Here is a 15,066-nt window from a genome sequence, read left to right on the forward strand (position 1 = left end):
CATATCTATCAAAGTTACAGACATGTTGCGCAAAAAAAGCACATTTTCGGGCAGTGGCTGCAGGTATCTTTTGACAGCTGGGAGATATTTAATTAAAAAGATGTTATTTATGATGGTGATGCTGTTGTGCGACAGCTGTGTTAGAAGATCTGTCATTGTGTATATAAACGCCAGCTGGAAATCTATCGCATATATACACCCCAGCCAACATGGCCACTCTGGCAGCGCCTGCTCTGATTGCAATCTGCTGCTTATACGTAGCATTTGGGAAGCTTGGTGCACCAGGAGGTGTGCAAAAGTTGCAGCACGAACCGGCGGACAGTTTCAAGGTAACGTGTTGGGGCTAAACGGTGAAGCGTTCCCAAGTAATGGTGAGAGAAAGCCAAACCTGTGCGGCATTCTGACCTGCGACGTATCCTTGCTTATTCTGGTCTTCATCGCGAAGAAAATATTTTACTAAGGCTCCCATGAATACGTCTAAGTCATGTTTCATGCCGTCAAAAGAAGCGCCTTATTTAGCTTCTAAAATTCCTATTTCTGGTCTGCCTGCAGGGGCTGCAGAAATTTCTCGATGCCAAAACGGTGAAACATTTTTGGTTGTTATAATTCACTAAGATTCAGGGATAATTCATTTTCGCAACTACTTACTATTCAGACTCCCTAAAAAAGCGAAAATTACATGAATGCAACATGAACCATGCATCCCCAGCTTTCCGAGCTCGAGACGCAAAGGTTAAGGCAGAATCGGATAGTTAAAAAGGGCTGCTAAGACTAGTCAGCGGGCGTGAAGCATATACCCCATTAAACGTCACCTCTTTTTCGGGGCGAACGCAGTAAAGGCTACAAAACATTGTAGCATCGTTTAGTTAGCCAAGAGGCTTGTTGAGGAGAACATGTAGAAGCTCATCAGAGATAAAATCTTGTACCTATGGCTGCCAGATTGTGTGTGCGCATTCATGATACCACTGAGGCTTCTGATACATATCGGTAATAACACTGAATGGGCAAACTCCTGGCCTGCTCTGACCAGTTAGTGCCTGAGCAAGGAAATCGATTTTCTGCATTTGGTTCTTTTTGATCCTCAGATTATGAAGAATTTCCCATTTGCTGTGGCCATGTCTGACTCTGATAATGACACTATCTTTGAATGCTGGGCTGCAAAGCGAACCGAGATAGACGAACAGACACGAACAGCAACGTACGTCCTGCACTTCCCAGCAACAGGGTATGCAGTTTTCGGATATATATATATATATATATATATATATATATATATATATATATATATATATATATATATATATATATATATATATATATATATATATATATATATATATATATATATATATTATACACTCGAGATCTTTGTGTCCTTGTATAGATGGGATGAAGGAAATATGCGGTAGGAGATCTAGTCCAGAGAAGGAATGGAAAACTTGGCTACACTTTGTTCCTAGCTTTGTTGCTAAATAATTGGGATCTGTTATGCATCCGTAAAGCGTAACAAGAAATTTAGCTTAACAGCAGCAGCTGCACAAGCGGTACAGCAGTTAAGCTGCTTACATAAAATACGGCGAAAGTGGCACAATATATCTGAAGCAGAAAGAATATGTTCGCTGTCGAATTAAAAGCCTTAAACAAAGATCTGAAGCAGAAAGAATATGTTCGCTGTCGAATTAAATGCCTTAAACAAAGAAAATTCAACAAAACAAGAATTCCCCAAAGAATACTCTGGGCCTTGCAAAATATTTTCCACATGCAAACCAATTCGTGACAGCTAAGGCAGCCTACTTGAAAATTGTGTATGTAAACTACTCTAGTCTTCAAATGTGTAGAGGTAGTTTCGAATTTTCGCACTGCAGATTCGCAGAAAACGGCACCTGGTTCAGTGGTAGCTGAACACTCTAATGTGTGAGCAGTTCACAAACTTGTAGAGTAGGTATCAAAAATTGAGCAGAATCAGTTTAAACGATATATTTCTAAAACATGTCTTCAGTGCAAAAAGAATATTGGTTGCCAGCCAGAAGGTACTGAAAGCTGCCGCCGAAGACAAGAAACACAAGCGTAGAAATACATTCATTACATTCTGATGCCCCACTGCTTTCCCAACTGCTTTCTCAGCATGCATTTTCTGGTATAATATATTCGAAAAAAAATCTTGACAGGATTAGAGAGGAAGTCATTAGCGAAGAAGCATCCTTTTTGTCTGCACCCAGGACAAGAAAGCTGTGATGTCTTCAAAACGGAAATCTAGAACGACCAAATGACAAAAATCACTACGCCGGGATACCTCACAGGAAAGTTTTTATTTGTTGCCGTCTTCAAAGCTCCATTCGCATAAAAACTACCCGCTTATAATGTATATGTATAAAAGTGTTCTCATTGCTCCATTATGGATGACAGGGAATGGATGACAGGGCACAACCAATTTTAATGCCTGCCATCTTGGATTCGAGAAAAAAAATCTATGCCACATTTTCGTCCCCTTGACGTCGTACTCACATAGTTCCGCCTCTATTCATTATTTTGGACTTTGACGTCATCATTGGCACACGGCAGGTGGTTGTTTCTACAATGCTATTTTAGATGGCGCTACAAGTCTTAATGCGAGATGCGCTGTTTTCTAGTTGCAGCCACAGATGACGCTTTGATCTCAGAGTTCTAGGAGACCTCAAGAAATCTGGGAACATGATGAGTAGTCGCTGCCACAGGTGGCGCTGTGATCAAAGGTGGTAGCAGACCCCACGAAACCTCGAAACGTGATGAGTAAGAGCTACCGCTCATAAAAGAAAAGGTAACTTGCTCAAGGGGGCCAACCTTCAGCTAAACTCGCTCGCACTACAGCAGGATAATAGAATTGCCCCACATTTATGCCAGAAGAGCCCGAGTATAGGCGTCACTAGAATAACCGTGACTGAAAATAGAAAATGTTGAATCGAATATCCGTCACTAGAAAAACAGAAGCGTGCTTTCGCTTTTTCAATGTCGATTTTGTATGTGGTATTCAACATTTGAGTACATGGAAAAGCGAACTTCGGAGATATTGTGAATGAATACTCAAATAGATTGTAAACAATAATCTTAGAAACTCTTTAAGCAATATATAGAGGATGTAGCAGGTCTTAGAAGAAAGAACTAAAGTTTTGCAAGTTCGCCACTCTGTGGTAGGTGCATGCAAATGATGTTGTTTGCTAGCTGGCATAAATTACTATTGGGCTCTGCCCGCCGAGGTGGCTCATGGGTAGGACGCCCGGCTACTGAGTTGGAGTACCCGTGTCCGAACGTAACCGGGGCGGCTGCGTTGAAAAATCACAATCAGTCACCGGTAACCTCCCGAGGTTTGACGGAGCTGGAAGAAACCCTCTCCTTGTGGCTAACGGACAACCTAAGAGCCAGAGGATGTTGAGGTTTCTGGGAGCGAAGAGCCTCCATGACCTAGAATCGCTTATCGACAGCCCCATCGTAAGCCACAAAATATGTAATGCTAGCTCAAAACAACAAAAATACACTGGTATTGAGATTATTATTAAATTAGAATGCAGTAGCGCACCCATGTCATTGCAGTCATCTATGCAATGAACATTAGTTATGCACTTCATGTACAAAGCAAAATTCATTTACAGTAACTTATTTCTTCTCTGCAGGCAAAAAATACCATTCCACGTGCAGGCCTTGAAAGATCCTGGAGCGTTTACCTTCTATCTTGATGACGGTTTGAGACTTTTTTCTTTACGATGATTATTATGATGCAAAACATTATATATCAACGAATTAGAAGTTTCCCGTCTGGAATGGGCCTTCAGTCCGGGGCTACTGCAGCGGACACTGTCAGTCTGCCGCGTCAATCCTCTAGCTCTAGTAAACAAGGTCTGAGCTGGGCAGCACGGCTTCACATTTGCAGGGGGTGATGTCGGATTTTTGGCGGCCTGCCTGGTCGAGGTACAACACCCAAGCGGTGTGGCGTAGTAAAGGGCATTCATTACACTGTAGGGATACGTTACAGCAGAATGAGGAAAGTTTTGGAGTAACAAGCTGAAATGAGTGTGCGGGTATATATATATCGGTTTCTAGCTACTTTGAGCCGAGTGCCTCGTCTCACGTTATTAGTTTGTGCCAAGCTGAATGTCTATGCCTGGGCAGGCATTCATGCTCGAGCAGAGTTCTGTACCGGTTCGGTGCTGGCTGCTGTCAAACACGTCGATGAGTGTCTCTAAAGCCCTGGTGGAGCTTGCATTTTTGATAGCGTGTGCACGCTGGTGCCCAGAAAATGAGTAATCAGCAGGGCTGCATACATCTACGACCTTGGATGAGGTTGTGTCGTTGGATACCGAGATTTGGTCAGCGTCATAAGATGCCAGGCTCTAGCGGTAATTTCGAAATGCTGCTTGTGAGTCATTGATGAACTTTGTTAATAACACACCTTCAAGATTGCTTATTATTCCCTGCGCGAGCAGCCTCCGTTAGCAGACCACTGCCTATGATTTCTATAAAAGAAGCACAGCCAAGTAGTGGTTGCCTGTATTCAGACGAGATTTTATTTATTTATTTAACAATACGGTCAACCCTAGTGCGAAGGTTCTTACAGAGAGGGTATTAAAATTTCATAGAAAAGCAGCAATATTCACAAGCACTGAATACATCAGCATGAAACGATACATTCATTCAAGCATCAAATGGCTCTTTCAAGCAGATAGTTATCCAGATATCATTAGAATTCATGCAGATCGCTCTGGTCCACAACAGTGATTGGCAAGTCTTTCCACATTTCAAATACACGGGGCGAGAAGGTATGTCTGAAAGGAAAGCAACTGCAGCCGCTGAGCCTCGAAACGTAAGTTTCAATTTACGTGGTTTATGTGGTGACAAGAACTTTATTGAGAAAGCGAATTCGAGGAGCACAGCCACCTGGGTCTCCGCACGACCCGACTCACAGTCTAAACGTTCATGCCGTGTTGATCCATGACTTTTGCGACCCGGCTGACGGCGATCTTCTGCCTGGCCAGGTCCGTTGACCGCAATGTGGTCTCCCATTCGTCCTGGGTTCGTAGAGGCACTGGCCCGGCGGGGGGATAGGACGCTGGGCATGATAGGAGGGCGTGCAGAAGGGTGGCCTTCGTGTGGAAGCACAAAGTGATCATGAGGGTTACCGGCATAAATTCAGAAAGATTGGCGGGTGTGGGCAGCATTCGCATATGTAGGCGGCGCCAAATTGACTGTTATCTGTTAGGGGGGGGTATGAGTGGGGTGGGCGGGTATATGAGGCACTCGGCGCGGCACTTTACAGTGAGCTCAGCAAACGAGTGCATACTTTCCTTCGAGAAATCCTCCCCGAGGTCCGCCTGTGCCCGCTTTTTAGACCATCGGGCTAAGGAGTCGGCGGCCTCGATGTCGGGATTTCCCGAGTGCGCAGGCACCCAGATGAGCTCAGCGCGAAAGTTGGTAGCTGAGGAGTGCCGCAGGCACTGTGCAAGGGGATGAACCCTAACCTTGGCAAAGTTTACAATGGCTTACCGTTTAGCATGTACAGTCTACAGTTTACTATGTAACTGACGCATGTGTATGTCAGTGCAAGGGCAATACAGGATTCCTCGGCTTCCTCAGAAGTTGTGCTTGGAGGAAGCTCGAAAGTTAAGGGTGATGTGGGGTTTGTGGGCGACCGCAGTGGCTCCGTGCTCATCGCAGGTGGCATTCACTCAAAAAGCATCGGGCTCATTCATGTACCATTTCTGTAGTTCTGCCAGGCGCGCCTTCCTGCGACCTTGGTGAAAGCCGTGATGCCGTTCCTCGGTTATTTTTTGGCTTAGATTTTAGTGTAAATGTGGGTGAGGAGTGTTCTTAGTGATATATTGTTTGCACGGGTAGTGATGTCTACCTTATTATGTATCACTTGGTAGTTGCAGCAGCTAGTTTAACATAATGGGCTTGTAAGTGGGCCTTTCGAAGTTCATATGGAGTGATATGGACTCTAGCTAGTTCGAGCAGTTTCGCTTTTTTAGCTTGTTTGGTAATTTAAGTGCTGCCTTTGTGCTTGCGTATTAAGTAGTCTATTTGCGGAGGCTCGCTGGTTGTTAGTTTGAGGTGTGGCTTAGCCTAAAGAACCAGGCTTAGGGTATTGGCGTGCACTGGTTGGTTGAGTCCGTTTTTACAATAAAAACTGTCATGCGACCCGCCATTTTTATTTTGTGCCATAAAAAAATTAGAGTCGTAACATCATAGGTTTTTGTTGATAATAAGCGCCAATTATGTAATTTATGCTATTTTTGCTGCATTAAGCACGAATTATTTTCCTTACGACACTTACATGTGCGCTCAATTTTAAAAATTCGCTCGGTCCCCAGACGACTGCGTTCAATATAAAAGAATAAACAGTAGTAGCCAGCCCTCGACGCTTTATAAACTCGAATAATCGTGGTTGCAATCAGTGTCACTTCTCGAATCATTAACTTGCCTATGCAGAAAGAACCGCTGCTCTCGGAATTAGAGACTGAATCCAAAAAGAAAATAAATCAAGTTTTGTCTCTCTCGCCCTACATGCTTTACCAAACATTTATTTTACATCTTGCACCAACCACCACAGTTTTGCCCATAGCTTGGGATCCTTGCATATTGAACTTGTTCGCGAGATCACCAAACTGTATATATGAACGCTTCTACTCCTTGACCCTCCTCGAGAGCTTTTTCATTGACATGGAAATAGATCCTCCTTTGGGTACCCTTCCAACGCCAGCATTTGTCTAAACCTAAGAAGGAAGGGTACAACACACTGAGAAACACGATTACAATACCTCTACTGTCGAGGCACGTTTAGCAACGTCTACATGATTCCCTAAGCTCAAAGACCTGGACTAATGTTATAACTATAATTTCGCTAATACGCTATAAATTTGTGTAACGTCATGTTCGGGTAACAGCTCGAAGCTCTAGAGCAGGGAGTCATGAAGTGCTATTAATTGGATGTCGGTTATAATGTGAGCCGGAGCTTTTCGAATCATACATATCTGCTCACTGGGGAGTTGAAGGTCTACCTGGCGCTCTGAGAAAATATGACAAACTCATGGAAAGCACCATCACTGTGGTCTCCCTTACTTAACCGAGTACAGATCGGGGCTAATTTTCACAAGGTGCGTCCTTTGTGGTAGTACACGGTTGTACGAAAAAGCAATGCTGAATCCATAAAACTCAATACCGCCAGTGAGCTGTGCGATTTTTTAGCAGCCTGAAGAATCACAGTCACTCGAGGTTCTTCTGTAACACGCAGATGCTGCGTACCGCAGCGCAAAAATGCCGTAGTGAGCTTGAAACGAACACTGGTGTTTGCCGAAAACCTCATATTTTTTAATCTCTCAAAGACCAATGACTTGCCTGAACTACAAGTACGAACCCAGTGGCACTGCAAATGTAAGTGTCAAACACAAAAGGTTCCCATAAGCTCCGTGATCATACTGGCAACGTTCTCGACAATAGTGGCTGATTTTACGCCTCAGTCATCAGCCGCAAAATGCAGATATGTTCTTTTAGAAAACACTACGCAGTGGACTACGCTGTTGAGCTAAAAAGAATGTCTCATTTGCTGCAGTCACTGCAGGCCCAATTAACGCCCTAATTTCCTCATGTTGTTTGGTAAGATAGAGATGAAGCGCCTCATCTTACCGTTGGAACCACACACGTTGCAAGTGGGCCAAATACACGTAAAAATATAAACGCTAATAGCGCACCCTCGTCACCGTCTACTAAATTGCCTACATAACTCTCCCTAACCTCTTGAATTTTTTTTATTGTTCAGGGATTGTTAGTCAAACGCCAGCGTTTTCTGCCCCAACAAATGCCTTCTAGTAGCCTTAAATAATGCCAAGCGATCATTCGAATTGGTACAACTGAAGAGCGTTGTCAGTATTTAGAAGCAAATGTGGTAGAAATGAACAATGTAATAAACAAAATTATGGGTGTCTCCGCAAAAACAAATATCAAGCGGACATATTTATGCAATTTACTCGCCGCCTGGTGTGGTGGTTGTCACTGATAATAAATGTGGACACGAAAAAACTAATCCATTTCTAGCGCAGCGAAGAGCCGAATTCATTAACCCTTGGAAGATTTCTGACCAGTTTGCTCTGCGCTTAATACGCATGCCGGATTTAAGGGCGGAATTAGTAATCTTTTCACCAGAAACCGGGCTAGAAACTCCATAGGAGATAAGGGTCAGAGGGAAAGAGAAAGAAAGCTTGTAGTGCAGGCAACCGACATGCCGGCGGCCTTTTGAGCCCATTGAGTCGACTGTTGCGCCTCGAGACCGTCATTTGATAATTTCAGGATGAGGAACATTGTCTGCGACAAATGGCATTGGCGTAATATGCAAGAGCAGAAATACAAAGAAAATTGTGCTTTGCGGTTAATCAAAGGGTAATGCTTCGAAGGTTCCCGCCGTCCATGACAACCTGTGGCTCAAAAATCGCCGGTACTTCCTTGCTCTTGGTGAGGACTACATTCCTCAATCTTTTCCGCATTGATAGCTGATATGAGGGCTTTCTCCAGAGAAAAAACGGCTTCGCAGCCATCTTGGTTCAGCCCCGCAGAGGAAACTCTCACCCACGACTTATCGAAAATTGAATAGCTATATTCCAAGAAAGTCGGTGGGAAGGTCCCGGGATGCATGCACTTTTAACATCTGGCTGTATTGGGCCTATCCTAAACACTGTTGACGTCGGTTTACACCTTGTTAGGCCTCGCTTACATCCAGTAGGACGTTTTATTTTCCGAGGGCAATGCTGCTTCCTCCGTGCCCCAAACGTGGGCGAAAAGTTAACGTGCTTTATTTATATAATTTTCATGCGGCGGCACTCATCTAAGTTGTGGACGTTATGGTAATAGGGTAGTATTTTCGCTGCCGAAAACTGTGGCCTTTTAGATCTGCACTTTTAGATCAATAAGCAAGCGCTCTTTGATTTTTATTTTCTCGTGGTAAAACATATTAGAAACGTGTAACTCTTATTTTCCTTTTTATTCTAAGTGTTATTAAAATATTTTGTGGATTTTCTCATTTTCCACTGCTCTACAGCTGGTGTATTTGGCAAGTGAAATCGCTGAAGATGCTGTTGAGCCCTTTCTTGTTTTCTCATATCTCTTAGCTATCGATTTTTTCTTCGCTTCAGTATGTCAATTCTTCATTTCGTTCAAGTGTGGCTGAGATTTATCATTCATGAAAGATTTTTGTACCGCCAGAGCTTATATAATAAATATTTAAGAAGCCCTAAGCCTCAGTAAACGCTGTAAAATATTTAGTTTAAACGTTTGTGCTCTCTGTTTAAATTAAGCTTTGAAAATCTTGCGCCATTCTTCTTTACCGGTTTTCTATACCGGATCATGACTGTGGTGTCTACAGATAAAATCGCAAGCATTGCTACGCGCAAGTGGCAATGACATTCATCTCAAGTTTTCAACTTCTATCATTAAGCGGTCGCTATTAACTTTGGGCTCCTCTAAATTACAAAGACTCGGAGCGTAAAGCGCTCTCAACTTTTTCTCCGCTTACGTTGAACACCTGATGTGCCACAACTGTACTACTCATATACGCCGCTGAACTACCTGTCAAGAAACATCTCTACTGGGGCTATGTTTCTCATATGTTGGTGGACATTTCTTTGGCATCCTGATGAATATATAAAAGGAGAAACTGCTACAATAGAAAGGCGTCGTTAAGTGTCGAACCCGACGAAACCTTTATGAGTGCATAAATGGCAAGTGTGCACACTTTTCAGATCTGACACCTAAGGAGGGAAGATTCCACTATACAGATTATAATAGCTGCGTAATTGAAGAACTGGAGTACCATGGACATCGTAAGTGAGACTTCAGAGAAGTGCTGGCGGTATTAATGCTTCCAAAGCCCTGTTTAGGCTTATGTAATACGGGACTGTTGTTGCAACCTCTCATTAATTATTTTAAACCTGCGCGATTATTATTGTGATATGATACGTCAAGGATGATCTCGATGAATGAAATGTCAAGTTCTGTGTGAAAAGGTAGCAGAGCTTTATTCGTTGAGGGCATTTTTTAGATTATCGGTACCCTGTTAACGCAGCAGAGTGAATGCAAAAACGCTGAAGGAAAAATACAACCTTTAGAAAATTCGGAGATGTATGCATCTCTGAAGGAGAATTGCGTGACAAAAATTTGAATTTCGCAAGTTGCGCTCGTGCTCACACTGCACCGTCAAGCATCTATTGATGCCTAAGCTTAACGAAGCACTTCAGAGCACTTGCGGACGGCAAGATGATGGCCTCCAGTCGCCTGAATGAGGTTGACTTCAAGCTCAGTATCTGAGCCTGAAGCAGTCGCGCCAAATGTCGCAAACTGAGTCTGAGCGCACATTCCACGCTGAAATATCAAGTAATCGGCTCCGTGAACACGTTATTGTGACAAAATAGGCTCGGTTCAGTGGGAGGTGACATAACTTCGGCTTGTAACCAGTAATGGGAGCCGGCCCATATATTCAGCGATAGAATCACACAAATAACTATTTCATAATTAAGCAGGCCAGCTTCGATATAATAACTCTTCCCTATCTTCTCACAGTTTACTCAAGTCGTAGCAAATAAGCTTGGAAGATACCAGGATACGTTTTGGGGCTGGGTCGGCTGAGCTGAAGGGGTTTACTATAACTAAGTACTTCATATTTAATGGTTATCGTGCTAGAATGCTAAAGATTAAATGCACACTGGACGCAATCAGCCAAATGTTGACAACTGATTCGTCACACGTTAGCGTGAACTGCGGTTGGGCGCAAAGAATGGTGTAACTACAAAGAGGCAGAGATAGGCATTACGTTTGATTCTCTCTGGGCTTGTACTATGCTTGCAACAAGTGGCAAAGCAGGTGAATACGGTTGGTAACTATAGAATTTAACAAAGGAGAGTTGCGATTATAAGCATAGAGATCTTATGATCATTTTATATCCGAGTAGAGTAATGTTAGTACTAATAAGACGCTATATGTTTACGGCGCTCATCAGTAGGCACAAGATTGGAACGCTGGAGCTAATACCTAATTGAATGCAACGAATGCAACCGTATTAATAAGGTACAAGGGAATTTTTAGAGCTCAAAAAACTTCATGGTAACGTAAAAAGCGAAGTAAGTAATGCCGATGAATCTAGTCAAGTTAGCAAAGAAGCCGCGCTATATCGCTTTTGAGCCTCTCGAAAAAGACGTAATATTGCCTTCCATTACTTATCGGTTTGAAAAGTGACATTTAGTGCAGTAGCATTAGTAGCCCCGTTATCGAGACAATCCGGCGTCCCTTCTTTATTCCGTGTTACGAAAAAGGAGGTGCCCTACCTTCCATGACGTACAATTGTGACTGGCAGAGAGAGGGGAACCCACCTTCTGACGCCATCATAATCTGTATATCATAGTGGTTGACAACTTAACCGCAGTGGCAGGTGGCAACTAACTTATTAATGGCGCAGATAGGTCTTGTGACCTTGTGATGTAATCACAACCTCCTCGTCGTTGCAGGAGGCAACCTGCCCGCCGGGCTGTCAGCAACGCGCCCCCGTCGCCAATGAAATTAAAATAATTTTTTTTCATTCGTTTCCATTCGAACACTTCGGACGAAAAGAAAACAGTGATGTGTTGCATGACACACTGCACATATATGGACCGTAAGGCAGAATCTGTACGAAAGATTAGGAGTACTTGCGAGGGTGAGACTTCACAAACTTACGCATTATACTCTTGGAGGAAAGTTAAGTGTGGTCCACACTTTTCGGCAGGTACGGCTGCCATTGAAGAGGAGAATGCCTGCTGTGCAAGGGCGGAAAAATAAATGGGGTGCAATTTTGTGGGGGTTCTGTACACACGCACAATATCATGCCTAACTTATCAGCTGTCGAGCGATCGAAGTACGGTAAAGTCAAGATGTTTGTAAGAATAATGCTTTGCGATGGCTAAGAATAAGTAATATACATATCATTATAAAAACAATGAGAGCTTCTGACACTGCAAAATAAACGATGAATTCGCTAATAAACACCAAAAGGAATGTCGCGAGCAAAGCTGACGGAACTTGGGAAAGGGACTGCAATTTTCATTGTTGATGCTATACCCTTTTCTTAAATCCAGAGGCAGATTTGCGGTCATACATTAACCATGCCTATGCAGTCATTAGGTATAAATAGTCAGGAGGCGGACGGTTGTTACTATGAGGACAAAGAATTTCCAATATTTTGCACAACGAGAAAAGAGGTATCCTTCATACTTAAGGGACAATCACTCGTTTTTAAAGGGCGAGGAATCGTGGTCCTACCTTGCAGGGTATAGAAAAGTATGCAGTAGAATTTGCAGCTTGTTTCACATTGTTTGCTTTTGTTCTGAAATTACGACTGGTATACACGAATGCGCCCCGCCGCGGTGGCTCAGTGGTAAGGGCGCTCGACTACTGATCCGGAGTTCCCGGGTTCGAACCCGACCGCGGCTGCTGCGTTTTTATGGAGGAAAAACGCTAAGACGCCCGTGTGCTGTGCGATGTCAGTGCACGTTAAAGATCCCCATGTGGTCGAAATTATTCCGGAGCCCTCCACTACGGCACCTCCTTCTTCCTTGCTTCTTTTACTCCCTCCCTTATCCCTTCCCTTACGGCGCGGTTCAGGTATCCAACGATATATGAGACAGATACTGCGCCATTTCCTTTCCCCAAAAACCAATTATTATTATACACGAATGAATGAATGAGCGCTTTCCGCAAGAATACGTTCCTCTAGAAGCTTCCGTAAACCTAGGGAGAATGCAAAGTGATTTCTGCGGCAAATAACCGATTTTTCGGAATGGCAACGTCTACAGCTGCCACTTTAATTTTAGCATAGTGCATACGGCTATCAATACCGCGCACAGCGTACACGCCCCGTCCCTGCGCATGCACAGATCGCCCTGAGGACGCCAAATGGCGCCACGTTCATGTCAACAGCGCACCCGCCAGCAGCGAGGGTAGATACCATAGCGAGGGGAACCATCAGCGCGGACGCAGTGGCGGGACACGTTACGCGGTAAGCGTGGGCGATAGCGGTAGGCCGTATGCTATAAGTATCCTCGCTCAATGCGACGCAGGAAATAACAGGCGAAAAAAACTTTGAAGTGATTGTGAAATATCAATACGCATTGGCTCCACTATCCAAGTTTCAAAAAACAGCATTAGTTACTGCCAGTGGGGCATAAGAAAATTTCAAGCAGCAACCAAAGAATTAGAGAATTCTGAAAATGGACAGTGCTCAAAGTACCTTGACCTCCATAATTTTTCTCGGAGTGGGCCAGGCTGGGCTAAAGGCTCTAAACAATCGCGTAATGGTTCAGGCTCTTCACAAATTCTCTTATTCAATGTGCAGGGAAAGTTTAGCTTGCTGCAAACAGTTGGTTTCATTGTTTGGTTTTTCTTTCCACGTGGACTTTAGCAATCATTCATGCTTCAAAACGCTTCCTACAAACTAGAGCGCCTTGTTATATTTCTGGCTGTTTCATTTTCAACATAAGTACCAAAGTGTCTGACGAACAAACGAGTTCCCGTGTTTTGAAATTCTGCCACAAATATTCATCTGCAGAGTGCGTTCTTTGGGCAAGAAGAGAAAGTAAGGATTCATTACCACAAGAGTGTATCGACAAGTTCGTGGACACGTGTGGCGTTGTGGTTCCGGAGCACAGCCGAGATCTCTGCGATGACAGTGAAGAATACCGCTAATATCAAATAAAGGCTTCGGCCTTGTGCATTGCCACTTGCAACCACGAATGCAAATGTGTGTGAGAGAAAGTGAGTGTGCATAGTTATTTCTCCTTACCGTTTTCATGATTTTCTAAAAGTAATTGCCGGGTTACTAATATCGGTAAAAAAGCTTCTTTTTGCTGCCTTGCAAAGGTACATATTAGATGCATTATTTATCCCTGCTCATATCTCTCTCTAAACTTACCACAACGAAAGAATGTAAATCCAATGGCAGGATCTAATGAAACCTCTACCTTTTAATACTGCTTGGTGCACAAATGTAGCAAATTTTCGCGCTTACCTTCAAGTAACTTGTGTTTACCGTGTTTTATGCCTTAACAAATACTGGACAAGTTCTGCTCCCTTCAGACCTTTCTGAATTCCTAGCTACGCTATCTCCTTGAGATTCATTCTGAGCCTGAACTCTTCAGATGCAGCACATAACCTCTGCTCTCTGAACCTCTCCAACCGCTTCAGCGCGGCAACTCACAATATCGCTCTGTTGATAAACTCTCGTTCACGACCAGTTCTTAAACTCCTTTCGAATCTTTCTCTGTTCTCTGAGCTCACAAAGCACCAAACGTTGTGTCGCGGACGCCAGAATATGTCACCACTTCGCGCACTTTTGCGTGCGCTGACAGACACCGTTAGAGCGTGTGGAGGTAGCGGTCTCTGTCACAAAGGAGATGCCTTCGACTCTGCGTGGCAAGCTTAGGCGGAGACCAGCTACCAAGCGACAAGGGGGTTGGTCGTCTGGTGCCCAGCTTTGGCCGATCGCAAGCCAGAGAATGGGTCGGAGCCACAGGTTCACAAAACAAAACAAAGATTATAAAACAAAGCGACTATACAGAGGATTTCACAATCACTCGTACGAGCAGATAAGAAGTCATTTAAAAATACAATGCAACTCGTGCAAAGTAGCAATTGAGAGAGATTACAATTCAACAGAATCTTTGCACCCAAAGGGCAGTTACACAGAGACAGACAAATAAACAAAACACCATTTGTTCACCGGGCACGGCGACAGTCCGAAGAGCTGAGCAGCACGACCGGGCCGATTCGCACACTGGTGCACGTAGCCTCGCTGGTCGGTGGCTGGGCGGTGGTGTTCTCCCGGGAGTCGAGCGGTCGCGCTTCTCGGAAGTTTAAACGGCGGCTTGGGCTAAGACAGCGGTTGCAGCCCCTCATTTAGAGGCGCAGCCCTCGTCGGTTTGTTCTTCGCGCCAAGGCAGGCGCGCACATACACGCAGTATCAACTGCACAAGCTCCTTCCTTCTCCCTCTCGCGCCGGGCGCCCGACCCCATTCTTCGAGCGCG

The 15,066-nt window shown here is 44.1% G+C and overlaps 1 protein-coding gene across 1 annotated transcript; it reads left to right on the forward strand.

The window, feature by feature from the left end:
* The first annotated feature begins 204 nt into the window (after window positions 1–204).
* Window positions 205–13,786, forward strand: LOC144097296 (uncharacterized). The gene is made up of 5 exons (XM_077630042.1): window positions 205–329; window positions 1,086–1,225; window positions 3,648–3,715; window positions 9,759–9,839; window positions 13,592–13,786. The coding sequence occupies exons 1-5, from the start codon at window positions 210–212 to the stop codon at window positions 13,726–13,728; spliced, it is 546 nt and encodes a 181-aa protein (XP_077486168.1). The 5' UTR covers window positions 205–209; the 3' UTR covers window positions 13,729–13,786.
* Window positions 13,787–15,066: the final 1,280 nt, after the last annotated feature.

The sequence above is a fragment of the Amblyomma americanum genome, chromosome 7 (assembly GCF_052857255.1).
Source record: "Amblyomma americanum isolate KBUSLIRL-KWMA chromosome 7, ASM5285725v1, whole genome shotgun sequence".
NCBI lineage: Eukaryota > Metazoa > Arthropoda > Arachnida > Ixodida > Ixodidae > Amblyomma > Amblyomma americanum.

Coding starts and splice junctions, on each gene's coding strand:
- LOC144097296 (XM_077630042.1), top strand. CDS start 210: ATGGCCACTCTGGCAGCGCCTGCTCTGATTGCAATCTGCTGCTTATAC. Junction 330..1,085: donor AACCGGCGGACAGTTTCAAG/GTAACGTGTTGG, acceptor TTTGATCCTCAG/ATTATGAAGAATTTCCCATT. Junction 1,226..3,647: donor CTGCACTTCCCAGCAACAGG/GTATGCAGTTTT, acceptor TCTTCTCTGCAG/GCAAAAAATACCATTCCACG.